This window comes from Boleophthalmus pectinirostris, unplaced genomic scaffold (genome assembly GCF_026225935.1).
Source record: "Boleophthalmus pectinirostris isolate CB_2022bp ecotype Guang Dong unplaced genomic scaffold, ASM2622593v1 HiC_scaffold_23, whole genome shotgun sequence".
NCBI classification, from domain to species: domain Eukaryota; kingdom Metazoa; phylum Chordata; class Actinopteri; order Gobiiformes; family Gobiidae; genus Boleophthalmus; species Boleophthalmus pectinirostris.
The window spans coordinates 738,875-766,590 of NW_026571207.1; the positions used below are offsets into that span (position 1 = coordinate 738,875).

Here is a 27,716-nt window from a genome sequence, read left to right on the forward strand (position 1 = left end):
ACTTAAAAAAAAGCTGTAAAAACTAGGGAGTAAAAAAACAGTAAAAAAAAACTGAGTAAAAACTAGAGTAAAAAGCAGGGAGTATAAAAAAAAGTAAAGTAGTAGTAAGTAAAAAGTTAAAAACCAAGGTGTAAAAAATGGGAGTAAAAAAACGGAGTAAAAAAAATTAAATATAAAAATCAGGGAGTAAAAAACGGAGTAAAAAAGCAGAGAGTAAAAAATCTGGGAGTTAAAACGCAGTAAAAACTAGGGAGTAAAGAAATCAGTAAAAAAAAAAAAAAAACTGCGTAAAAAAAGTAAGTAAAAGTAGTAAAAAACCAAGGCATAAAAAATGGGAGTAAAAAAAAAAAAAAACGGAGTAAAAAAAATTGAATTAAAATATCTGAGTACAAAAACAGAGTAAAAAATCAGGGAGTTAAAAAAGCAGTAAAAACTAGGGAGTAAAGAAATCAGTAAAAAAAAAAAAAGAACAGTGTGTAAAAAAAAAACGGAGTAAAAAAAATAAGGGAGTAAAAAAAACGGAGTTAAAAAAAAAGTAGTAAGTAAAAAATTGTAAAAAACCAAGGCGTAAAAAATGGGAGTAAAAAAAAAAAACGGAGTAAAAAAATTGAATTAAAATATCTGAGTAAAAAAACAGTAAAAAAAAAAAAAAAAAAAGAACGGTGTAAAAAAAAAAAACGGAGTAAAAAAATAAGGGAGTAAAAAAACGGAGTAAAAAAAATGGAATTAAAATATCTAAGTAAAAAAACAGTAAAAAAAATCTAAAAAAAAAAAAAAAAAAGAACGGTGTAAAAAAAAAAAAACTAAAAAAATAAGGGAGTAGTAAAAAAGTAGTAAAAAACCAAAGCGTAAAAAATGGGAGTAAAAAAACTGAAAAAAAAAAATCAGGGAGTAAAAAAATGAGGGAGTAAAGCTCACCTTGACGAAGCTCATGCGTATGGTGCACATCTTGGTGAGCTCGTAGACGGCCTCGAAGCCGTGGTTGACGGACTGGGCGAGGAGCTGAGCGAACTCCTGGTTGTTGAAGATCTTGAGGCTGCAGCCGCTGGGGATCTTGCAGACGGTGGTGGGGTGGAAGCCGTGGTGGTAGTTACAGTTCCGACTCTGGACGAAGATGCTGGTGTCGCTGAGGCACTCGGCGTACACCTCCCCGCCCACGTAGTACAAGTGCACCCCTGGACACCAGAGACGGAGAGACGGAGAGAGGAAGGGTTAGACGAACTTCACCTGATTATTTTTCCACAGATTTCAGCAAAACGTGACCTGCTCCTGAACAAACAGCGACCGGGAGAAGTGTTTTGCTCAAAGACACAACGATGACCTGAACAGAGCTGAACAATCCAACTCCAACTTTTAAGATTTGGTTTTCAAATTGTCAAGACGAGATAAAATTAAGAGAAATGTTACGGTTTGCTGTGTGGGTTGACTTTTTGATCCAACTAACTGCCGCACTTATAAACTAAAATAAAACTAACTAAAACTATAACTAAAACAAACACTAAAAAATAACTAAAACTAACACTAAAACTAACACTCAAATTAACATTAAAACTAACTAACTAAATTATTAACTAAAACAAAAAAACTAAAAAATAAAACTAACTAAAACTAAAAATTAGCGCATTAATTTTGCGTTAACTAATTAACTCATTTTCGCCGACAATTATTTTAACGCCGTAAACGCAGTTTTTATTATTTAGTCTGGGGAGGGCATCTGACACACGGGGGTTAAGTGTGGGGGGGCATCTGACACACTGGGGTAAGTGTGGGGGGGCATCTGACACACTGGGGTAACTGGGGGGCTGACACACTGGGGTAAGTCGTGGGAGGGCATCTGACACACTGGGGTAAGTGTGGGAGGGCATCTGACACACTGGGGTAAGTGTGGGAGGGCATCTGACCACTGGGGTAAGTCTGGGAGGGGCATCTGACACACTGGGGTAAGTGTGGGGAGGGCATCTGACACACTGGGGTAAGTGTGGGAGGGCATCTGACACACTGGGGTAAGTGTGGGAGGGCATCTGACACACTGGGGTAAGTCTGGGAGGGCATCTGACACACTGGGGTAAGTCTGGGAGGGCATCTGACACACTGGGGTAAGTGTGGGAGGGCATCTGACACACGGGGGTAAGTCTGGGGGGCATCTGACCCACTGGGGTAAGTCTGGAGGGCATCTGACCCCACTGGGGTAAGTGTGGGAGGGCATCTGACACACGGGGGTAAGTGTGGGAGGGCATCTGACACACTGGGGTAAGTCTGGGAGGGTGACACACTGGGGTGGGAAAGGGCATCTGACACACACACGGGGGTAAGTCTGGGAGGGCATCTGACACACTGGGGTAAGTGTGGGAGGGCATCTGACACACTGGGTAAGGGCATCTGACACACTGGGGTAAGTGTGGGAGGGCATCTGACACACTGGGGTAAGTCTGGGGGGGCATCTGACACACTGGGGTAAGTGTGGGAGGGCATCTGACACACGGGGGTAAGTGTGGGAGGGCATCTGACACACGGGGGTAAGTCTGGGAGGGCATCTGACACACGGGGGTAAGTCTGAGGAAAGGCATCTGACACACTGGGGTAAGTCTGGGAGGGCATCTGACACACTGGGGTAAGTCTGCGAGGGCATCTGACACACTGGGGTAAGTGTGGGAGGGCATCTGACACACTGGGGGTAAGTGTGGGGAGGGCATCTGACACACTGGGGTAAGTGTGGGAGGGCATCTGACACACTGGGGTAAGTGTGGGAGGGCATCTGACACACTGGGGGTAAGTGTGGGAGGGCATCTGACACACTGGGGGTAAGTGTGGGAGGGCATCTGACACACTGGGGGTAAGTGTGGGAGGGCATCTGACACACTGGGGGTAAGTGTGGGAGGGCATCTGACACACTGGGGTAAGTGTGGGAGGGCATCTGACACACTGGGAGGGCATCTGACACACTGGGGTAAGTGTGGGAGGGCATCTGACACACTGGGGTAAGTGTGGGAGGGCATCTGACACACTGGGGTAAGTCTGGAGAGGGCATCTGACACACTGGGGTAAGTCTGGGAGGGCATCTGACACACTGGGGTAAGTGTGGGAGGGCATCTGACACACTGGGGTAAGTTCTGGGAGGGCATCTGACACACGGGGGTAAGTGGGAGGGCATCTGACACACTGGGGGTAAGTGTGGGAGGGCACATCTGACACAACTGGGGTAAGTGTGGGAGGGCATCTGACACACTGGGGTAAGTGTGGGAGGGCATCTGACACACGGGGTAAGTGTGGGAGGGCATCTGACACACGGGGGTAAGTCTGGGAGGGCATCTGACACACGGGGGTAAGTGTGGGAGGGCATCTGACACACTGGGGTAAGTGTGGGAGGGCATCTGACACACTGGGGTAAGTGTGGGAGGGCATCTGACACACGGGGGTAAGTCTGGAGGGCATCTGACACACGGGGGTAAGTGTGGGAGGGCATCTGACACACGGGGGTAAGTCCTGGGGGGGGTAGTTCGCGCGTGCCGTACCTTTGCCGATGTGCCTGCGCGTGTTCTCGATGGTGGAGTTGCGGTTGACGTTGGACAGGAGGCCCAGGCAGAAGCGGTTCTTGTTGTTGGACGGGTCGGTGAATCCGTCGACGAGCACCGAGGTGGAGGAGGCGTGGTAGGCCTCGCCCACGCGGTTGTTCAGCTCGTAGTACATGATGGAGCACCAGTGCGACGGCTCCTCGTACTCCACCGGCTGCACGTCTGGAGAAACACAAACGCCGACGAGGTTTCGAGCGGGAACGACACTTTTCTACTACGGAAGCCCAGAGGGGGGGGTCACAACAAACGCAAACGCCGCGACAAATACAAACACGACGACACGACAAAAAAAAGCCACAACATACCCAAAAAAGCCAAAACACACCAAAAAAAAAAAAGCCACAACACACCAAAAAAAAGCCACAACACATCAAAAAAAGCCACAACACAATCAAAAAAAAAGCCAAAACACACCAAAAAAAAGCCAAAACACAACAAAAAAAAGCCACAAACAACAACAAACACCAAAAAAAGCCACAACACACAAAAAAAGCCACAACACCAAAAAAGCCACACACAAAAAGCACAACACCCAAAAAAAGCCACAACATACCAAAAAATGCCACAACAAACCAAAAATGCCACAACACACCAAAAAAAGCCACAACACACCAAAAAAGCCACAACACGCCAAAGAAAAAGCCACAACACACCAAAAAAAGCCACAACACACCAAAAAAAGTCACAACACACACACACACACAAAAAAAGACAACAGAAATGACAGCGGGACTCTATTTTAATGCAAACGCCGCAACAAATACAAACGCCACAACACAAACGCAAATGCCGCAACACATTAAAAAGCCACAACACATCAAAAAAGCCACAACGGAAATGACCGCAGGACTATTTTAAGGCAAATGCCACAACACAAACACAAATGCCACAACACTTTAAAAAACCACAGCACATCATGAAGCCACAACACACCAAAAAGCCACAACGGAAGTGACCGCGGGACTCTATTTTCCAATGGACCGATCAAGCGGCAAGTGAAGAAGAAGAACTACAACATGAAAAGTAAAGGAACGGAGAAGTTGGAAACGTAAGTAAAAGTAATTTATTGTTTTATAATTATTCGTTTCACGTTGTAGTTCTTCTTCACTTGCTGCTTGATCGGTTCATCGGAAAATAGAGTCCCGCGGTCACTTCCGTTGCGGCTTTTTTAAAGTGTTGCGGCATTTGCGTTTGTGTTGTGGCATTTGCGTTAAAATAGAGTCCCGCGGTCATTTCCATTGTGGCTTTTTAATGTGTTGTGGCTTTTTGATGTGTTGCGGCATTTGCGTTTGTGTTTGTATTTTTTTGCGGCTTTTGCATTAAAATAGAGTCCCGCAGTCATTTCCGTTGTGGCTTTTTTTGGTGTGTTGTGGCTTTTTTTGGTGTGTTGTGGCTTTTTTTGGTGTGTTGTGGCTTTTTAATGTGTTGCGGCTTTTTTAATGTGTTGCGGCTTTTTTAATGTGTTGCAGCGTTTGCATTGTGGCGTTTGTATCTGTTGCGGCATTTGCATTAAAATAGAGTCCCGCGGTCATTTCCGTTGTGGCTTTTTTGTGTGTTGTCGCATTTGTATCTGTTGCGGCGTTTGCGTTTGTTGCGACCCCTCTCGGCTTCCGTACATTTCCTTTAAGTTCATAAAACACAAGAAAACGATTCGTGACCAGTGAATTTACACGACCAAAGTGAGTTTATTATTTTGGCGATAGCTGCGTGTAGCTGATCACAGGCTCCTGAAAATGTGAAGTTTAAATGTAGTTTTCATTTTTTCTTGAGTTCTTATAAGTTTTTTATTTTTGCTCATGTGTGCGTTGGGTCACCGTGGTAACTGCTTAACATTCTGTCATGGAGATTAGGGAGGCAACGATATTCGATATCAGGGATGGGCATGATTAATCGACTAATCGATAAGTGATCATTAAGAATTTTGTTGAATATTTTCATTATTAATAAACAAACTGTATGTAGGTGTCATTTGTTCATTTTTTAAAATAAAACCAAAAATAAGAAAAGGAAAAAAATATTTTCTTCATTATTTGTCTCCAAAACCAAAATGAAAAAAAAAAAATTGTTATCCTGTTTACGTGACTTAAAATGTGATGCAGGACTGAACCAGGACTGAACCAGGACTAAACCAGGACTAAACCAGGACTAAACCAGGACTAAACCAGGACTAAACCAGGACTAAACCAGGACTAAACCAGGAACTAAACCAGGTCTAAACCAGGTCTAAACCAGGACTAAACCAGGTCTAAACCAGGTCTAAACCAGGTCTAAACCAGGACTAAACCAGGACTAAACCAGGACTAAACCAGGACTAAACCAGGTCTAAACCAGGACTAAACCAGGACTAAACCAGGACTAAACCAGGACTAAACCAGGACTGAAAGAGAACTAAACCAGATCTAAAACTGGACTAAAACAGGTCTGGGACCAGACCGGAACCAGACCATGATTGAGACCAGGACTGAAAACGGTTCAGTCCTTTATCCGTTTTTCCCTTTTTCATTTAAAACATAAAATGAAAAAAATCTGTTTTTTTTCGTTTAGATGTTGGAAACAACTAATAAAGAAAATTAGTTTTTTCATTTTCTTCTTTTTGGTTTTATTTTGAAAAGTCAAACGAACGAACGACACACGGATTAAACGTAAAAGTCGACTAAGTTTGCGCAAAGTTAAGACGAAAAACACATTTTACTCAAAACAGTGAAAATGTCAACACGCCTGTCGCTCTTACACAAAATAATTTACTTAATAAACCAAAAAAATACTCTTGCCGATATATCGATAAAGCAGCCCACGATATCGATACCGCATCATCACATTAAACGATACGATATGTTGATATTTTTGCACACATCTATTTTTTACATTTCGTCTTGTTGTCAGATGATAAAAACAATCAGGTCTGGGGAAGGTTTTTGTGTTTTTTTTGTGAGAGGATGAGCGGTTCACAGAGGCAGGTTGGGTGAAGTGCGTTGCTTAACGGCACAGCGTCAGACTGGTGGTGTTACCTCCTCTGGTGATGTTGGGCTGCACCAGGCTGCTGCTCGTCTCCATGGACTGACTCTCCTGCCCCAGCTGCTCATCAGGAGGCATGTACGCCGGAGGAGGAGTGTCCGCTGAGAAGAGGAGGAGAAGAAGAAGAAGAGAGGAGGAGAGAAGAGAGCAGAGGAGAGGGTAGATATGAAAAGGAGAAGAGAAAAGTGGGGGGAGAAAGGGAGAGGAGGAAGAGAAGGAGAGAGGAAGGAGAGAGGGGGAGGAGAAGGAGGAGGGAGAGGAGAAGAGGAGAAGGAGGATGAGGAGGAGAGAGAGGAGGAGAGAGGAGAGAGAGAGAGAGGAGAGGAGAGAGAGAGAGGAGAGAGGAGAGAGGAGAGAGAGGAGAGGAGAGAGAGAGAGGAGGAGAGAGAGAGAGGAGAGAGAGGAGGAGAGAGAGGAGGAGGAGAGAGAGGAGGAGGAGAAGAGGAGGAGAGAAGAGAGGAGAGAGAGAGGAAAGGAGGAGAAGAAGAGGAGGAGAGAAGAGAGAGGAAAGAGAGAGGAGGAGGAGGAGGAGGAGGAGAGATGAGGAGGAGGAGGGAGAGAGAGGAGAGAGGAGAAGGAGAGAGGAGGAGAGGAGGAAGAGGAGGAGAAAGAGGAGGAGGGGAGGAGAGAGGAAGAGAGAGAGAGGAGAGGAGGGAGAGAGAGAGAGGAGAGAGAGAGGGAGGAGGAGAGAGGAGAGAGGGAGAGGGAGGAGAGAGGAAAGAGAGAGAGGAGGAGGAGAGAGGGAGAGAGAGGAAAGAGAGGGGGGAGGAGAAGAGCAGAGGAGAGGGTAGAGGTGAAAAGGAGGAGAAAGAGGGAAGAGGAAGGGGGGAGGGGAGAGGAGGAGGAGGAAGGAGAAAGAAGAGTGGGAGGAGAGGAAGAGAGGAATGAAGGAGGGGGGGAGAGCAGGAGGAAATGTAGGAGAAAAGGAGAAGAGAAAAGGACAAGGAAGGAGAAAGAGGGAAGAGGAGAGAGAGGGGAGGAGAAAAGGAGAAAAGAATGGGAAGAGAGGGAGAGAGAGAGAAAAGAAGAGGAGGGGAGAGGAGAAAAGGAGAGGGATTGGGATAGAGGGATGAGGTGAGAGGGGGGACAGGGGAGAAAAGGAGAAAGAAGAGTGGGAAGAAAGGGAGAGAGGAATAAAATACAGAGAGGGAGGGGAGGGGAAGAGAGAGAGAGGAATAAGAGGAGAGAGGGATGGAAACATGAGAGACAGAAACAAGAGAGAGGGAGAGGCGGAGAGAGAGAAGAGAGGAGGAGGAGGTAAGTGATGAGTAGATGTTGTTCTCTGACAGGAAACGGTGTCGGTTTACGGCTCAGATTGTGACGCTCTCAAAGTGCATCAGCGTTTCTCTGAATCTGAAGCTCGGAAGACGACTCACACGGACGAGTCCAAACAGAACCGTTCAACTGTCGGACGCCAAGATTTATTATATTTTATTTTATATTATTTATATATATTTTTTATTTGTCTTACACCAGCGAAACTACATTTGCAAACATCAGTATTTTAAACGCAACAAAGGGACAAATTAAAGGCTGTTGTAGCAAAGATGACTGGGTCTGGTTGTGTGGGTCTGGTTCTGTAGTTCTGGTGTTACGGGTCTGGTTGTGTAGTTCTGGTGTTACGGGTCTGGTTCTGTAGTTCTAGTGTTAACGGGTCTGGTTGTGTGGGTCTGGTTCTGTAGTTCTGGTGTTAAGGGTCTGGTTGTGGGTCTGGTTTTTTATTGTGGGTCTGGTGTTACGGGTCTGGTTGTGGTGTTACTGTGTGGGTCTGGTTGTGTGTGGTTCTGGTGTTACGGGTCTGGTGTTCTGGTGTTCGGGTCTGGTGTTGGGTCTGGTGTTACGGGCTGGTGTTACGGGCCTGGTGTTACGGGCCTGGTGTTACGGGCCCGGTGTTACGGGCCCGGTGTTACGGGCCTGGTGGTGGTGGTTAGGTGGTCGGGTGTGGTCTGGTGTTACGGGTCTGGTGGTCTGGGTTGTGTTCTGGGTTCTGGTGTTACGGGTCCGGTTCTGTAGTTCTAGTGTTACGGGTCTGGGTCTGGTGTTACGAGTCTGGTGTTACAGGTCTGGTTGTGGTTCTGGTTATGATTTTGGTTGAGTGGGTCTGGTTGTGGTTCTGGTGTTGCGGGACTGGTTGTGTGGTTCTGGTGTCGCGGGTCTCACCTGGTCTGGTTGTGGTTCTGGTTGCATGGGTCTGGGTCTGGTGTTACGGTGTTATTATGATTCTGGTGTTACGGGCTCTGGTTGTGAGTCTTACTGTGGGTATGCTTGTGGTTCTGGTGTTACGGGTCTGGTTGTGGTTTTGGTGTGAGTCTTACTGTGGTTCTGGTTGAGTGGTTCTGGTGTTACGGGCCTGGTGTTACGGGCCTGGTGTTACGGGCCTGGTGTTACGGGCCTGGTTGTGTGGTTCTGGTGTTATTATGATTCTGGTGTTACGGGTCTGGTTGTGGTTCTGGTTGTGGTTCTGCGGTTCTGGTGTGGCGGGTCTCACCTGGCAGCTGGAAGGGGCTGGCGGGTCCGGAGCTGGCGGGGGAGTTGGGGTAGGTGGTGCTGGCGGGCGAGGGCGGTCCGTAGGGCGAGTTAGGCGACAGGTTGCTGCTGCTGGCGCTGTGGGGCGGCTGGAAGGACTCTGGGAAGGTGGCGTTCAGGGGCATGTGCGGCTCGTTGTGGGTCAGGTTTCTGAACTGGACCAGGAGACTGTGCTGAGGGTTGAACTCGCTGTGACGGGGAACCAACACCGGGGGCAGCACTGAGCACAGAGAGAAGACACAGGAGAACTCCAATCATAATCCCATTACTGGAGTGATCAGATTATACAGACTCAAATCAACTCAAACACAAACTAAAAATTAAATAAATTCAAAAATAAATATAAAATAAAAAATAATCTCTCTTAAAAAAAATAAAAAAATAAAGAAATCAAATAATAAAAAATAATCACTCTTAAAAAAAAGAAAAACAAATAAAGCAATAAAATAAAAACTAATCACTCTCTCAAGAAAAAAAAAATTCAAAAATAAAAAAATAATCACTCTTAAAAAACATTCAAAAATAAAGAAATAAAAAAAAAAAAAAATCACTAATAAAAGAAAAACAATTAAATAAATTAAATAATAAAAACTAACTCTCAAGAAAAAAAAAAGAAAAAATCACTTTTTAAAAAAAGAAAAAGAACAATAAAAAAAAAATCACTTAAAAAAAAAGATTTAAAAAAAAATAAATAAAATTAAATTAAAAATAATCACTCTTAAAAAAAAAGAAAAAACAATTAAATTAAAGAAATTAAATAAAAATAATCACTCTTTCAAGAAAAAAAGAAAAACAAATTAAATAAATAAAAAAATAAATAAATAAAATAAAAAATAATCACTCTCTTTTTCTCTTTCTGAGCAGAAAAGTTTGCGGTGCCTGAATCTGTTCCACCTTGTGATGTCATCATGCGGTGATACAGGAAGTGCTCCACTGTGTTTTTAAACTCCACACACCTTCACTAGAATCATCTGGGTCATTTGAGAAGTGAAGCAAAAGCGTCAGAGCGTGAGCTGCTTCTCCCTTTCGAGGTTTTGACACCGAGACGACATGTTTTTATTTTTTAACAGTAAAAATAAAAATACAGACGGCAGGAGTGTTTTTAAACGAGTGGAGGTGAAGGACGGAACTCGTGATCTGAACGAGAAGAAGGAGGAGGAGGAGATATCTGCAACTCAGGGTCTGTGTGTAAACAAGAGAGAGGAGAGAAAGAAGAGAGAGAAGAGAGGAGGAGGAAAGGGGATAGAGAGGAAGGGAGAGGGAAAGAGAGGAGAGAGAAGAGAAGAAAAGAGGAGAGAGGAGGAAGAAGAGAGAGAAAAAAAGGAAGAGAGAAAAAGGAGAGGAGGAGGAGAAGAGAAAGATGAGAGAGGAGGAGAAGAGAGAAAAAGGAGAGAGAAGAAGAGAGAAAGGAGAGAGAAAGAGGGAGAGAGAAGAGAGAAAAAGGAGAGAGAAGAGAGAGAGAAAGGAGAGAGGAAGAGGAGAGAGAAAGGAGAGAGGAGAAGAGGAGAGAGAGGAGGAGAAGAGAGAAGAGGAGGAGAAGAGAGAAAAGAGGAGGAGAAGAGAAAAAAGGAGAGGAGGAGGAGAAGAGAGAAAAAAGGAGAGAGGAGATGGAGAGAAAAAAGAGAAAAAGGAGAGAGAGAAGAGAAAGGAGAGAGGAAGAGAAGAGAGAAAAAAAGGAGAGAGGAGAGGAAGAGAGAAAAGAGGAGAAGAGAGAAAAAGAGAGAGAAGAAAGAGAGAAAAAGAGGAGAAAAAGGGAGGAGAAGGAGAAAAAAGAAGAAGAGAGAGAAAGAGGAGAGGGGAGAAGAGAGTGAAAGAGGAGAGGAGGAGAGAGAGGAGAGGGAAAGAGGAGGAGAAGAGAGAGAAAGAAGGGGAGAAGAGAGAGAAAAGAGGAGAGAGAAGAGAGGGAAAGAGGAGGAGAAGAGAGAAAAAAGGATAGAGGAGAAGGAGAGAGGAAGAGATTGGGGAGAGAGGAGAGCAGAGGCCAGAGAAGGGAGAGAGAAAAAGAGACAAAGGAGAGAGTGGGAGGCGAGAGGAGAAAAGAGAAGAGAGATGGAGAGGCAAGAGGAGGAGGACAAGGGGAGAGGGGGAGAGAGAGAAGAGGTGTATACAAAAAAAAAAAAAAAAAAAAGAAAAAGAGCGCTGTATCGTCTGAAGGCCGTCCCTCGAAAGAAACGTCCTCAAGAAACACTGATATCTGCACTTCGGGGTCTGAGAAAGACAAAAGAAAAGAAAAGAAAAGAGGGAGAGAAGAAAGGAACGGTTGCACAAAGAGAAGGGGAAGTGAAGCGGGCAGACGGGTTTGTGTTTTTTTGTTTTCATTTTAACGACAGGAGCGGAGGAGGATCTGGGGCCTTGGATCTTCCGCTCCATCTGAAGGACAGAACTCAGAAGAAACACGGAAGCAGAAGAAGAATTAGTACCGTATTTTTCGGACTGGACGCGGCACTTTTTTTTCATGGTTTGGGCGTTTCCGGTGGGACCTGTATGTTTAAAATGTTTGAGTGAAGCGGTGAGAGGTTCTAGTCTTGTGTGTGAGGATCTGCTGCTCCTGTTCCTCCTGCACCACTGTCACTTCACTCTGCTGCACATGTCTCCTGCAGAAAGAGCCTCTGTCCTGTCTGTATCATGTCAGTCGATCGCACCGTTACTTCTGCATCACTGAACAATTTAACATTTAAACTTTAAACTTATAAAGACAAAGACTGAGAAGACTGAACACAAACGCCCCCGAAAACAAAATCAGATTCTGCAGATTTACAAACTGCAAGTCGTGAAATCTGCAGCTGAAAACGGAAATCGAGCAGCAGAAAGAACGTTTGGAGTGAGAGAGAAACTTGTGACACTTGTGAAACTTTCCTGAAGTCACTGGATGGACGGACAAAGCCTGGACTTCAGTGACACCGAAACCATCCTGTCGAGATTCAGAAAGACCGAAATAATTCTAACTGGAACTGACGCCGAGTCTGACGACAGCGACACAGAAGAGGAAGCGGCGCAACGTTTACCTCCGGAGGTCGAGTTGTGACATCGAGGATGAAGAACTGAATGGATTTAGTGATTTGGAGAGTTTGGTTAAACTTGTTCTGTTGTTTATGTTATAGTTAGGGATGGGCATGATTAATCGATTAATCGATAATTGATCATTAAGAATTTCATCGATTACGTTCATTTTAATTGACAAACTGAATGTAGTTGTCTGTGTGTGTCGTGACCAAACAGGTGTGTACATGTGTCTCTGCATCAGAAGGAGCGAGACACAAACAGTGGGTCAGTCTGTAACGAACCGAAGCACAAATGTGGATTTAACCGATGATTTGTACAAGAAATTCCACACTTTCCGTTGCGTTGGGACAAGTGTGAGTCCATGTGCACAGTGGATAAAGCAGCACATATGTTTCTGTGTCCAGTGGGAAAAAGTTTTTCCAGGTGAGAGTCGCTCAATGTGGATGACGAGGCCCCGCCCCCCTCCCCCCGTACGCTGTCCTGGTTTTGACAAACACAAATCTGGTCACACTGACCTGTATTCACCTGAGTCATGTCTTTTAATCCAACACAAGTTGAACCACATCAGCGACACAAGAGCTGGAGTTTTATCTTCACTTAGTTTATGTAAATTAGTGATGTGGTTTTAAGTTTTGTTTCTTTCTGTGAGATTTGAACAAAACTGAAATTAAACACATTATAATGTCAAACAGCTGATGTGGCTCCAGAGTCGTTACGGTTTATATGTCGTAAAGTTGAATTTATTTATGCAGATTAGATTAGTGCAGATAGTAATAATAATGATGATCATTTTAATATAAAAACGTTAATGATTAATCGATAATCGATCGTTCATTCTTCCGACGATCGATTAAGAAAATTTCATCGAATGCCCGTCACTAGTTCTAGTTTACCTGAAGAACTGTGAAATATGTGACGTTAACAGTCTGTTGTTATTACTACAACTTGACTTTACACAGGAAATGTCAGCTCCTGGTCTCTGATTTTATAAAATAAATTTCCCCAAAAAGTGAAATGTTTTTTTGTGTTATATTTTTTTGACTGGTGCAACTTATAGTCGGAAAAATACAGTTGTAGAAGTAGAAGACGAAGAAGACGACTTATTTTCTTGGCTAAAGCGCTCGCTCTGCTGTGCCGAGTGATGACGTCATTGGCCGTGGCTCGGTTCGGTTTGTGCAGGGACGAGCCAGTTTCCCAATTACAAATCCTGGCCTATGACCGATTATGACATGATTTTGTCTAAACTCAGGTCCCGTCCACACTAGACGTATTCGAGTCGTTTTCGTTGTGTATGCAGTGTTCGTTCACACTAATCCGATGGAAAACTGGGGGTGATGTGCTTCGCTTCAGTGACACGGAGTTCATTAACAATTTTCTCCTACTTCAGCGCAGAATAGTGACGAAGTGTCCTGGGTCACATTTGAAAAAAATCGGATCCGTGTCGTTCAGACTGTCATTAAAAGATCAGATACAGGAACATAGAGACAAAAAAATCAGATTTGGGTCACTTCATGCTGCAGTCTGAACGTAGTCTTAGTCCAACAGAAGCTGAACCACATCAGCGACACAAGGAAAGAACTGTTTTTTTTGAGCGCTTAGTTTATGCAAATGAGTCATGTTTTTTTAAGTTTAGTTTCTGTAAAACGTAAACAAACACAGAAACGACGTGTCTGGACGCAGATCGTTTCCGATACGGTGATTCGTTTCAGTGTAAAGCGTAAACCTTAGTCTGTAGTTAAATTTTTTTAGTTCGTCTTTACGAGGGAACCTTCTGCAGATCCACCACCCAACACCAGAGCTCAGGCAGGAAAGCACGCTCAGACTCCTTTCTTTTTTGTTTTTGTGCTCATCTTCTTTTTTTTTTGAGAAGCGGGTGGACGGCCGTTTCGAGGTTCGGACACCGAGATGTCGCGTTTTTCCCGTTTTACCGACACGAGCGGCGGGAGGGGTTTTAACCGCGGCGTCTGAAGGCCGTCCCGTCGAAAGAAACGCGGTCGAGAAGCTACCGAAAACCTGCTCTTCGGGGTCCGCGAGCGAACGAGTGACGGAGAGAGGAGGAGAAAAGGAAGAAGCGGCTGCACGGAGAGAAGAGGCGTGTGCAAAAAGAAAACGGAAGAGTGGAGAGAGACGGACAGAACGAGATTAAGAGAGCACACAAAAACGCAAAATGAAAAACGGACAGAGGAGAGGTGGAAGATGGAGGAGAGAGCGAAGAGATTCTAGAGCTGAAAGAGGAAAAGAGAGGAGATGGTTTTATTTGGACAGTGAAGGATTCTTGGAGCTTTCAGATGCCTCTCTCTTCTGCAGCAGCTATCAGTTTAATTTAATAAAAGAGAGGGATGAGGGAGAGGGGGATGGACAGAGAGAGAGGCAGAGATGGAGGGATATTGATTTTGCGAGGCGGACGGACGGAGGGAGGGAAGGGTGGAGGGTCTGACGTTCAGCAGCTCCGCAGAGACCCGGGCTTAAATCTCCTGCACTCAGCGTTCTGCAGACCCAGGCCCTGTGGGGATTCTTCCTCGTTGTAAAAAAACAAAAACAAAGCTGCACTCTGGAACTTTCCCGGTAGTGGAAGACACGCCACCTGCTCGTCTCCGCGGAGATTATTTCTTAAATCTGGAGTGTTTTAAAGTGTGGCGTTAACTCTTTCCCCCCTGGACGCCGACTAGGAACAACCCATACATATGTTACTAGTTCTACCCATAGAGCATCACTGCATAAAAGAAAACACACTTCCACAAGTGATTATAAATGATTTTTACACTCATGAACTTAATTGTAACACAGACATATTTGTATCTCTGGAAACCTTAGACTCTGAACTCTTCATTTATGGATGTTTAAATGTGATTCAACTCATTTACAGGTGTATAACAGCTCACTGAAAATGAGAGTTTACCTGGTCAGGTGCAAACTCGAAAACAAAAAACTATATTCAGCATCTGATATCTGCATGTTCTGAGAACTATATTCATAAAAAAAAAAATATACTTTGTCAAAGTATTTAAACAGATTTCATATCATCACATACAGTAAAGCCAAGTGTTCACCTGTTTTTACCTGTTGTTCACCTGTGTGGACCCAATTCATTTTTTCCATTTAACTTATTCAACTCATTTATCTTATTATAATATAATAATATAATAATAAAACTCTTCCCCGTCAGTGTGTGTTCAGTATTTGTCATCTTGGTTATTTTCTCGTGTGCAGAGCTCCACATAAGTGTTTTTTCTGTAGTGATTCTGTTAAACATCGCATCTTGGAAAAAAAAGACTGAAATATTTTAAAGGACTGGCCTGGGCAACATCCAGATTTCAGGGCAATTTTGGTTCATAATCGAGTATAAAGCTCAGATAGTTTGTTGGGACATCGCAGGACTCCACACAGACGCATCAGCGGCATCTCACCTTCTCCCCGAAAGTCCGTCGCTGTCGCTGTTTTCCACTTTATAATCAACTTCAACATCACTTTGAAACCTATAAAAGTCACTTTCTCTAAACTTATCCATAAAATACGTCCGCTCCTCATTATTTCTAAAACTGTGCGCCGCAGCGCCGCGATCTTTCCATTGCATGTGTGTTGTGTTGTGTTTTTTCCGGAAGCTACCATCGTCACTATTTCGATTAACTTCGGAAAAAATCGGCGAAAACATATCCTTGAATCCTATTGGTCAGTCTAGTGTGGGTTGTAGTGGCCCCCACCCTATCACAGCCTCTGTTTAAATGTGAAAAACCGCCATTTCTAAAGGTCGTCAAATCTCGTCTTTAGTGATACGGCGGAGGAGTCAAAAGTCGTCATTAAGGGTTCGGGGGGGGGGGAGGGTGAGGGACAGAGCGAGAACGCACGGTTTTAAAGATTTCTATGTCACAAACTGCAAAAAAAAAAAAAAAAACTTGGTCAAAATGTCAAATATAAACACTTAAATCAATCAGAAAATCACTTAAAAGTAGTTAAATGCATGAAACTCGCCTATTGAAAGAAAGGAAAGTCGAGTACAGGAAATGCGTGTAGTGCGGCGGTAGAGACGACCAATCACGGCTCTTATCGTCTGCGTCGCTTCCACGTGTAGTTATAAAATTTCGGAGGTGCATGTTGGTTGCTGCGTAGGGGGTACGTGTCGACGCAGACGATTTGACGCCGGACCGTAAATTGGCCTCAGGTCCGTGAGTACCCGACCTGGAGCGGGACTCTGAAATTCCCGAACCACAACAGCCTCGCTTACCGACCTCGGACCGATTTTCTGTGGTACACGGAGCTCAAAAATCTGTCAAAATGTTTTCGTACGACTTCGGTAAGTTACAAAGCCGCACCACTTGATGGATTGTAAAAGTTTCAAACTGAAATAAATTCAGGCTACAAATACAAACCTTAGAGCAAAGTATAAATACATGAAACTACAACTACTACAACAAAAACTACTACTACTACAACGACTACAACAAAAACTACTACTACTACTACTACTACAACTACTACAACAAAAACGACTATAACGACTACAACGACAACGACTACAACTACTACTACTACTGCAAGTACTACTACTACAACAACTACTACAACTACTACTGCTTCTACTACTTGTACCGCAATTACTACAACTACTACTACAACAACAACCACTACTACAGCTACTACTCCCACTACTACTACAACCACTACTACAACTACGACAACGACTACTACTACTACTGCAAGTACTACTACTACAACAACTACAACAACTACTACTACTTCTACTACAACAACAACTACTACTACAACAACTACTACTACTACTGCAACAACTACTACTACTGCAACAACTACTACTACTGCAACAACTACTACTACTGCAACAACTACTACTACTGCAACAACTACTACAACTACTACTACAACAACTACTACTACAACAACAACTACTACTACAACAACAACTACTACTACAACAACTACTACTACTGCAACGACTACTACTACTGCAACTACTACTACTACTGCAACTACTACTACTACTGCAACTACTACAACTACTCCTCCTACTCCTACTACTACTACAATAACTACTACTACAACAACTCCTCCTACTACTACATATAAATAAAAATGATTAAAAAATATATATAAACACACAGTGGAGCACTTCCTGTACCACCACGTGACATCACAAGGTGGAAGTGTGGAGTGTTTCCAGTTCCGAGAGAAGAACTCAAAACCCAAAAAGAAACTGGCACTGCGCAACTTTTCTCCGCGGAGACTGTCGTCGCCTCGTCAGGAACGTTCCACAGTGCGGCTTTAAACCTCTCTATCGTCACGGAGACAGACCGAACCTGAGCAAGTCACGGGGTCAGGTCTGCGGAGAGGCGACGCCGCTCACGGTCAGAACGGGGTTTTCTAAGTATTTCTGAGCTATGAAACCATCCGTAAGTGAATAAATGTGAAGCGGAGCCGTTTAATGTCGCACTGCGGAACATTCCGGAAGCGGGTGACAGACTTCCAACCGGAAAAAGCGACAGAGTGCAGCTTTAATGCGCGCAGGGGGTGGGAGTAGGGGGCGTACCTGGGCTCTCCACTCGTTTGTAGTGGTACGGGTTGATGCAGACTTCCTTCTGTTTGGAGCCGAAGGGAAACTCGCACAGCTCCAGGGGCTTGAGCTCGTGGTGGGACTGGAGGTCGGGCCACCTCCAGACGCGGCAGTAGATCACGTGAGGGAGACCCTTCCTGTGGGACACCTGCGGGGGGAGAAGACGCACACGGGGCGGGGGGTCAGGACGGGACACCCAGAGCCTGGGCTTGGGGTCACTTTAGAAGGGATTTTTCTTTCTTTTTTTTTTTTTTTTTAAAATCGACGATCAGTCCCAGTTCGATCCCGGTTCGGTCCCGTTTTAGTCCCGGTTCAGTCTTGTTTTAGTCCCAGTTCGGTCCCGTTTTAGTCCCAGTTCGGTCCCGTTTTAGTCCCAGTTCGGTCCCGTTTTAGTCCCAGTTCGGTCCCGTTTTAGTCCCAGTTCGGTCCCGTTTTAGTCCCAGTTCGGTCCAGTTTTAGTCCAGTTCGGTCCAGTTTTAGTCCCAGTTCGGTCCAGTTTTAGTCCCAGTTCGGTCCAGTTTTAGTCCCAGTTCAGTCTTGTTTTAGTCCCAGTTCAGTCCTGTTTTAGTCCCGTTTTAGACACGTTTTAGTCCCAGTTCAGTCTTGTTTTAGTCCCAGTTCAGTCTTGTTTTAGTCCCAGTTCAGTCTTGTTTTAGTCCCAGTTCAGTCTTGTTTTAGTCCCAGTTCAGTCTTGTTTTAGTCCCAGTTCAGTCTTGTTTTAGTCCCAGTTCAGTCCTGTTTTAGTCCCAGTTCAGTCCTGTTTTAGTCCCAGTTCAGTCCTGTTTTAGTCCCAGTTCAGTCCTGTTTTAGTCCCAGTTCAGTCCTGTTTTAGTCCCAGTTCAGTCTTGTTTTAGTCCCGTTTTAGACACGTTTTAGTCCCAGTTCAGTCTTGTTTTAGTCCCGTTTTAGTCCCATTTTAGTCCCAGTTCAGTCTTGTTTCAGTCCCGGTTCAGTCCCATTTCAGTCTTGTTTTAGTCCCGTTTTAGTCCCAGTTCGGTCCAGTTTTAGTCCCAGTTCGGTCCAGTTTTAGTCCCGTTTTAGTCCCAGTTCGGTCCAGTTTTAGTCTTGTTTTAGTCCCAGTTCAGTCTTGTTTTAGTCCCGTTTTAGTCCCATTTTAGTCCCAGTTCAGTCTTGTTTTAGTCCCAGTTCAGTCTTGTTTTAGTCCCAGTTCAGTCTTGTTTTAGTCCCAGTTCAGTCTTGTTTTAGTCCCAGTTCAGTCTTGTTTTAGTCCCGTTTTAGACACGTTTTAGTCCCAGTTCAGTCTTGTTTTAGTCCCATTTTAGTCCCAGTTCAGTCTTGTTTTAGTCCCAGTTCGGTCCAGTTTTAGTCCCAGTTCGGTCCAGTTTTAGTCCCAGTTCGGTCCAGTTTTAGTCCCGTTTTAGTCCCAGTTCGGTCCAGTTTTAGTCTTGTTTTAGTCCCAGTTCAGTCTTGTTTTAGTCCCGTTTTAGTCCCATTTTAGTCCCAGTTCAGTCTTGTTTTAGTCCCGTTTTAGTCCCATTTTAGTCCCAGTTCAGTCTTGTTTTAGTCCCAGTTCAGTCCCGGTTCAGTTCTTGGTTTAGTCCCAGTTCAGTCCCGGTTCAGTTCTTGTTTTAGTCCCGGTTCAGTTCTTGTTTTAGTCCCGGTTCAGTCGGTTCAGTCTTGTTTAGTCCCGTGTTCAGTCCCGGTTCAGTTCTTGGTTTAGTCCCAGTTCAGTCCTGGTTCAGTTCTTGTTTTAGTCCCAGTTCAGTCTTGTTTTAGTCCCAGTTCAGTCCCGGTTCAGTTCTTGGTTTAGTCCCGGTTCAGTCCCAGTTCAGTCTTGTTTTAGTCCCGGTTCAGTCTTGTTTTAGTCCCGTTCAGTCTTGTTTAAGTCCCGGTTCAGTCTTGTTTTAGTCCCGGTTCAGTTCTTGTTTTAGTCCCGGTTCAGTCCCAGTTCAGTCTTGTTTTAGTCCCGGTTCAGTCTTGTTTTAGTCCCGGTTCAGTTCTTGTTTTAGTCCCGGTTCAGTCCCGGTTCAGTTCTTGTTTTAGTCCCGGTTCAGTCTTGTTTTAGTCCCAGTTCAGTGCCGGTTCAGTTCTTGTTTTAGTCCCAGTTCAGTCCCGGTTCAGTTCTTGTTTTTAGTCCCGGTTCAGTTCTTGTTTTAGTCCCGGTTCAGTTCTTGTTTTAGTCCCAGTTCAGTGCCGGTTCAGTTCTTGTTTTAGTCCCAGTTCAGTCGGTTCAGTTCTTGTTTTAGTCCCGGTTCAGTTCTTGTTTTAGTCCCGGTTCAGTTCTTGTTTTAGTCCCGGTTCAGTCCGTTATCGTTTTTTCCATTTTGATTTTCGACACAATAGTGAAGAAAACAGTTGCTCTTTTCGTTTTCTTATTTTTGATTTTATTTTGAAAAAACAAACGAATGAACGACACACGGATTTAAATCGAGATAAAGCAAAACATATCGATTATAGAATTTTCGCCCCATATTTTTCAACACACAGAGCTAAACAAATAAGTGTGTGTGTATATATATGTGTAGTGTATATGTGTAGTGTGTGTGTGTGTTACCTGCAGGCGTCCGTCCAGAGACCTGGGGATGGTCACACACTTGCTGGGTTGCCCGGGGCAGCTCAGGGCCTTCTCCAGGTCCTCCATCGCGCCCTTCTTCTTCTTCAGCTTCTTGACCAGCGCGTCCACGGCCTTCTCCGCCCACTTCTCCTCCTCGTCGCCCTGCTTCCACCCGAGCAGGCGCTTCACGGCCGGGCTCGTGAACGAGAACAGGCTCGACATCGACGTCATGTCTCCGCGCGGCGACCACAACGACGACGACCCGTTTAGATCCGGTTCGAGGCCTGGTTTAGATCCGGATTAGTTCTGGTTCACGCACACGATTCCCTCCCGGTTCAGACTTTGTTCAGTCTCTGGTTTAAAGTCTCGCTTAATCCTGGTTTAGTTCTGGCTCAGACCGAGTTCCGTCCTGGTTCAGACTTGGTTCAGTCTCTGGTTTAAGGCCTGGTTTAGTTCTGGTTCAGATCTAGTCCCCCTCCTGGTTCAGACTTGGTTCAGGCCCTGGTTTAAGGCCTGGTGTAGATCTCGTCCCCTCCTGGCACAGATTTTGTTCAGTCTCTGGTTTAAAGCCCGGTTTAATCCTGGTCTAGTTCTGGTCCAGACCCAGTTCCCGCCTCGTTCGGACTTGGTTCAGGTCCCACTTTAGTCCTGGTTCAGATCTAGTCCCCTCCTGGTTCAGACTTGGTTCAGGCCCTGGTTTAAGGCCAGGTTTTGTCCTGGTTCAGATTTTATTCAGTCTCTGGTTTCAAGCCCCGTTTAATCCCGGTTTAGTTCTGGCTCAGACCCAGTTCCCGCCTCGTTCAGACTTGGTTCAGGTCCTGGTTAAGTCCTGGTTTAGTTCTGGCTCAGACCCAGTTCCCTCCGAGTTCAGACCTGGTTCAGGAGCTGGTTTAGTCCTGGTTCAGATCCAACTCCCTCCTGGTTCAGATTTTATTTTATTTTTTTCAGTCTCTGGTTTGAAGTCTCGTTTAATCCTGGTTCAGTCCTGGTCCAGGCCCTCGTTTAAGGCCCGGTTTAGTCCCGGTTCAGATCCAGTTTTCACGCTCTTTAGTCCCGGTTTAACCTGGTTTTCCGAGTCCTCGTTTCTCTCTTGCTTTTCCCGTCCACTCCTCGGCGTAATTCCGATTTGAATTCCTGATTTATTTTCACCGCATTTTCCGATAATTTCTTCCGATTCCAGGCGGGTTCTTACGTCTCAAGTTTTCACCGACGGCTGGAGACGAAATAAAACTGTTTTTTTGGGAAAGGTTTGTCCAGAAATTAAAACAAAAAAAAGAAAAAAAAAAGGAGGAAACTGAAACGGCGATCCAAAAAAAAAAAAAAAAAAAAAAAAAAAAAAAAATGGGGGGGAAAAAGTCGGAGGAATCGGAGAAACGTCGGAGCGCGGGGGAAAAAGTCCAAATGTGTGTCGGGGACGGTCGTGAGAGAGGGAGAGGCGTGGTGCCGGAGAGTCCAAGGACAGGAAGCAGAGATGGAGGAGGAGGAGGAGGAGGGGGGAGTCAGGACGCAGCTGCCCAGGAAGAGCCTCCTCTGTCTGGGGCAGCGCTGGAACGACGCCGGGCCAAAGAAAAGTCCACGGAGGAAAAAAAACAAGAAAAACACAAAACCCTCGCACAAAAAAGGTCAGAGGATTCCGAAGTGATCACAGAATCATCCTGAAACAAAAAAAAAAGAGGAAAAGAGGTCGTTACCGTCACAAATCAATAAAGTAAAAAATCGACTAAAGTATCGATAATCGGAGCCGGATCCAGACCCGACCCGGGATCGAAACTGGAGCCGTGTTTTCCGCAGGTTTCGAGACTAAACAAACAAAAAAAAAACGAAATCCCACCGACGGGACAGAGCGGGAACTAGAACCGGAACGTGTTTTAGAACGATCTGGAACTGGATCAGAACAAGGACAAGAGCGCAGAGACGGACCTGGTTCAGACCTGGTTTAGACCCAGTTCAGACCTGGTTTAGACCCGTTCAGACCTGGTTCAGACCTGGTTCAGACCTGGTTCAGACCTGGTTCTAGTCCTAGGATTAGTGCTGTTTAAATCCTGGTTTAATCTCTGGTTCTGATATAGTCCCGGTTTTAGTCCCAGTTTAGTCCTGTTTTAGTCCTGATCTAGCCCCGGTTTTAGTCCCAGTCTATTTCAGTTTTAGTCCCAGTTTAGTCCTGTTTTAGTCCTGATCTAGTCCCACTCTATTCCTGATTTTAGTCCCAGTTTAGTCCTGTTTTAGTCCCGATATAGTCCCAGTTTTAGTCCCGATTTAGCCCCAGTTTTAGTCCCAGTCTAGTCCTGTTTTAGTCCGATTAGTCCCCAGTTTTAGTCCCAGTTTAGTCCCGTTTTAGTCCCAATTTAGCCCCGGTTTTAGTCCCGATTTAGCCCCGGTTTTAGTCCCACTCTATTCCTGATTTTAGTCCCAGTTTAGTCCTGTTTTAGTCCCGATATAGTCCCAGTTTAGTCCCGATCTAGCCCCAGTTTTAGTCCCAGTTTAGTCCCGATCTAGCCCTGGTTTTAGTCCCAGTTTAGTCCCGATCTAGCCCCGGTTTTAGTCCCAGTCTATTCCCAGTTTAGCCCTGTTTTAGTCCCAGTTTAATCCCAGTTTTAATCCCAGTCCTAGTTCCAAGTCCCGGTCCAGTCCCGGTCTAGTCCCGGTCTAGTCCCGGTCTAGTCCTAGTCCGGTTCTAGTCCCTGGTTTAGTCCCTGGTTTAGTCCCAGGTTTAGTCCCAGGTTTAGTCCAGGTTTAGTCCTGTTTAAGCCCTATTTTTAGTCCCTGTCTAGTCCCGGTTCTGGTCCTGGTTCTGGTCCTCGTAGCTCGTTGGTCGGGTTTCGGGGCGGTGTGTTGTTCTCGTGTCGCGCGGGAAAAGACTCGACTCTCTCCGCGCGGAACAAAAGGACTCAGGTAACTCAGGTCACTCGTGTCGTCTGCCGCAGCTGTCTGACCCCGGGAGGACAGGAAGTGACCGCGCGCACACTTCCTGTCCGCCGTGTCCCCGCCTGATCCGCGTCACGAGAGCACAGCTGCGCTCCACACCTCCTCACACCTCTTCCTCCTCCGCTTCCTCCTCACAACAAAAATGTACGAGAGATTTTAAAACTGAAACAAAAACCCCGAAAAACTAAAAAGAACGAACCCGATTTGTGATTTTTTTTTTAACACAAAGACGAGAGAAGAAGCTCAAACGAGGTGAAAAACAATAACTGACTGATTCAAACGCTCTTCTTTTTTCATTTTGTTCAAACTGCACCTCTAGTCCTGGTTCTAGTCCTGGTTCTAGTCCTGGTTCTAGTCCTGGTTCTAGTCCTGGTTCTAGTCCTGGTTCTAGTCCTGGTTCTAGTCCTGTTTTAGGTCCTGATCTGGTTCAGTCATGATTAAATCTTGTTCTAGATCCGGTTCAGCTCTGGTTTAGTCCTGGTTTAAGTCCCGGTTTTAGTCCCGGTTCTAGACCTGGTTCAGTTGTGATTAAATCCTGTTTTAGACCTGGTTTTAGACCTGGTTCAGTCCTGGTTTTACACCTGGTTTTAGACCCAGTTCAGTGCTGATTAAATCCTGGTTTAGTCCTTGGTTTTAGACCTGGTTAAATCCTGTTTTAGTCCTTGGTTTTAGGTCCTGATCTGGTTCAGTCATGATTAAATCTTGTTCTAGATCCGGTTCAGCTCTGGTTTAGTCCTGGTTTAAGTCCTGGTTTAAGTCCCGGTTTTAGTCCCGGTTCTAGACCTGGTTCAGTTGTGATTAAATCCTGTTTTAGACCTGGTTTTAGACCTGGTCTGGTTCAGTCCTGATTAAATCTTGTTCTAGACCCGGTTCTAGACCCGCTTCAGCTCTGGTTTAGTCCCGGTTTTAGTCTGGTTTTAGTCCGGTTTTAGTCCCGGTTCAGTCGTGATTAAATCCTGTTTTAGACCCGGTTCAACTCTGGTTTAGTCCTTGTTCAGTCCTGGTTCAAGTTTATTTCTTATTTTTCTGTTTTATTTTGACATTTACATTTTTATAATTCTGTTTTATTTCACTCGTGTTTCTTTTTTTTTGCTCCTCATTTTATATTTTATATTTATAATTTTTATTGATATTTTGTTCAGTTTCGTGAGACGTTGGAGTTTTAATCTGCTCGTGTTTCTCCTCGGGGCGACTCTGACGCTCTGACTTCACGTGAATCACGGAGCAGGAGACGATTTTGAAACAACGACTCGTCAGAACGACACGTCGCCCCTGACTGATCCAGATCCAGGTCCTGATCCAGACCCTGATCCAGATCCAGGTCCTGATCCAGGTCCTAAATCCAGACCCTGATCCAGATCATGGAGAAAGTAACTGGGATTTCTTGTATCACCTACAAAGACGTGACATGAGATTTAACAACATTTAAACTGTTCTTCTGATTTACGCGACGATCGTTCGGTTCGTCACGTTTGGAGTTTTAAATTTAGAATTTTCTAACTCAGAATAAAACCGTTCAGACGTGTGTTTTTTTTTTCTTTTTCTGAATTTCAACGTCTGAAATTTTAAATCCTGAGACGTGTTGGCTCTGCTGATAAAAACAAAAACACTAAAGGAAATAGACCTGGTTCAGACCTCAAATAAACCTGGTTTAGACCTAGTTTAGACCTGAAATAAACCCAGTTTAGACCCAAAATAAATCTGGTTCAGTCCTGGTTTAGACCTCAAATAAACCTGGTTTAGACCTAGTTTAGACCTGAAATAAACCCAGTTTAGACCCAAAATAAATCTGGTTCAGTCCTGGTTTAGACCTGAAACAAACCTGGTTTAGACCTGAAACAAACCCAGTTTAGACCCAAAATAAACCTTGTTTAGTCCTAGTTTGGACCTTAAATAAACCTGGTATAAACCTGGTTAAGACCCGCTTTAGTTCCCGTTTAGTCCCGGTTTAGATCAGTTTGGTCCAGAACAGAGACACTGGGACATTTCTTGTATAAAATTGGGACAAATCAGTGTTTTTTGTATAAATCTGCTGGGACAGGGGGACACAGACTCAGACCTGGGACTGTCCCGGGTCAGTGGGGACGTCTGGTCTGGTCACCCCATAAAAAATAAAATAAAATAATCACTTCAAGATTCCTTTTTTTTTTTTTGACTTGAAATAAAGGAATATTTGGGAAAAACATGTCAGAATCAGTTTTACTCTCGCATAAAAGTGGCCAAAGAGTCACTAAAAGCTGAACAAAACCCCAAAAGTGAATCACAATCACATTAACAGCTCATCTAGGTCCAGAATGACTAATTTTCACCGTAACTCTGTCGTAAATGTGTTTTTTTTTTTTTTTTTTTTTGGTACAAATTTAAATCATCTCCTCAAACTTTCCTGGAGAACGGGCTAACGTTAGCTTTAGCTTTAGCCGACTTTTGAACATTTAAAAAACTCCACAAATCCGACGGTTCACGTCAAATAAACCCGTGTTATTCTCGTGTAACTGCGGACATTTCGGATTATAACTCTCTCGGCTTCGTTTTCGTCGACGGCCGGGTCGGATTCAGCGCCTGTGCGACATTTTCCGTAAACTTTTAAAACTTCTCCAAACTTGAGCTAACTTGTGCTAACGAGCGCTAGCCCAGCCCTGCGTCCGTGGAGCGCACGCACACACGCACGCACGCGCCCGTAAAACTGTAGATGACGCAGTGACTCCCGCCGATGCGTCAACACAGCCGCCATCTTGGTACGGGAGTAACGCCGCTTTAAATGAATGAACAACGAGACGAGACCAAAGAGCACCGGGAGGCTGGTCTAGACCTGGCTTAGACCTGGTTTAGTCCGAGTTTAGACCTGAAACAAACCTGGCTTAGACCTGGTCTAGACCTCGCTTAGACCTGGTAAACTAGGACCTGGTTTAGACCTAGTTAAAACCTGGTTTAGACCTGATTTAGTCCTAGTAAACAAGGACCTGGTTTAGACCTAGTTAAGACCTAGTTTAGACCTGAAATAGTCCTGGTTTAGACCTGGTTATACCTGAAATAGTCCTGGTTTAGATCCAGTTTAAACCTGGTTTAGACCTGATATAGTCTTGGTTTAGTCCTAATTTAGACCTGAAATAGTCCTGATTTAGATCTAAAATAATCCAGTTCAGTCCTAGTTTAGACCTGGTTTAGACCTGAAATAGTCCTGGTTTAGATCCAGTTTAGACCTGGTTTAGACCTGATATAGTCTTGGTTTAGTCCTAGTTTAGACCTAATTTAGACCTGAAATAGTCCTGGTTTAGACCTGAAATAGTCCTGGTTTAGACCTGAAATAGTCCTGGTTTAGACCTGAAATAGTCCTGGTTTAGACCTGCTATAGTCCTGGTTTAGATCTAAAATAATCCAGTTTAGTCCTAGTTTAGACCTGGTTTAGACCTAGTTAAAACCTGGTTTACTCCTGCTTTTATCCTGGCTTAGTCTTAGTTCAGACCTGATTTAAACCTGGAATAGTCCTGGTTTAGTTCTGGAATGGCACAGGTTTGGTCTTTGTTTTGGACGTGAAATAGTCCTGGTTTAGACCTAGGTTAAACCTGAAATAGTCCTGGATTAGTCCTAGTTTAGACCTAAAGTAGTACTGGTTTAGTCTTAGTTCAGACCTGATATAATCCTGGTTTAGACCTGAAATAAACCTGGTTTAGACCTAGTTTAGACCTGAAATAGTCCTGGATTAGTCCCAGATTAATCCTGATTTAACCCTAGTTCAGACCTGGTTCAGACCTGAAATAAACCTGGTTTAATCCTAATTTAGACCTTAAATAGTCCTGGTTTAGTCCCAGATTAGTCCTGATTTAACCCTAGTTCAGACCTGATTTAGACCTGACATAGTCCTGGTTTAGTCCTGGGTTTGAAACACAACATCTAGAATCTTAAGACCTCAAAATTAAATCTCACGTATGAAATGTTCTGCTTTACTCTTTCGTCCGGACTCTTCGCTGATCTTGTAAAAAACTTTTATCTTAGACCTTAGACCGTAGAACCCCCCCGTACCAAGATGGCGGCGGCATTAACGCACGCCGAGAGTCCGCACGCGACATCTACCGCTCCGCCATCTCCGTAAACCGCGCAGATGTGGTTACTCATTCAACATCAGCGGTTTTACACCCCGAAAAACCAACTTCAACGCACGTACCTTCCCGCGTCGAACGAGCACGGACCCTGCGCTTTATCCCGACGCGTTTTCCTCCCCCGTTCCGCGTTTAGTTTCGTGGTAATTCCGTCCTGTTTTCCAGCGTTATTCCCTCTGCCGCTCCGGTGCCATGTTCGCCCTGCTCCCGGAGACGAGTAAAGACTGGAAAAGGCGAGGCGCGTATCACTCCGCCGCGACCGCGCACACGAACTAGTCCCTCCCTATTTCGCTGTTATTGTCGCGCCGTTCCAGCTCTCCGGTAAAATAACAACCGTGACACATTTCCCGCACTTTTCCCCCAACATACATTTACAATTCGAGATGAGTTTTTATTCGTTAATTTAGCGGTAATGCTTTGGGACGTTACGATTCGTGCGTGACGCGAGCAAGACGCAGCTAAACCTTGGTTATTTCACTTTAAACGCCCCTGACGAG

The 27,716-nt window shown here is 44.7% G+C and overlaps 1 protein-coding gene and 1 long non-coding RNA gene across 2 annotated transcripts in view; one reads left to right on the plus strand and one right to left on the minus strand.

The window, feature by feature from the left end:
* The window catches only part of smad5 (SMAD family member 5), a 29,084-nt gene extending 1,642 nt beyond the window's left edge, over window positions 1-27,442 (minus strand). The window contains exons 1-7 of the mRNA XM_055159565.1: window positions 27,285-27,442; window positions 20,198-21,852; window positions 17,659-17,830; window positions 9,076-9,333; window positions 6,581-6,688; window positions 3,513-3,734; window positions 919-1,175 (exon numbers count right to left, since the gene is read on the minus strand). Of these exons, the coding sequence (XP_055015540.1) occupies window positions 919-1,175; window positions 3,513-3,734; window positions 6,581-6,688; window positions 9,076-9,333; window positions 17,659-17,830; window positions 20,198-20,428 (1,248 nt within the window). The 5' untranslated portion in view covers window positions 20,429-21,852; window positions 27,285-27,442. The remainder of the gene's footprint in view (window positions 1-918; window positions 1,176-3,512; window positions 3,735-6,580; window positions 6,689-9,075; window positions 9,334-17,658; window positions 17,831-20,197; window positions 21,853-27,284) is intronic.
* Window positions 23,241-24,647, plus strand: LOC129410712 (uncharacterized). The gene is made up of 2 exons (XR_008633002.1): window positions 23,241-23,374; window positions 24,265-24,647. It is a non-coding gene; the product is annotated as an uncharacterized LOC129410712 (long non-coding RNA).
* Window positions 27,443-27,716: the final 274 nt, after the last annotated feature.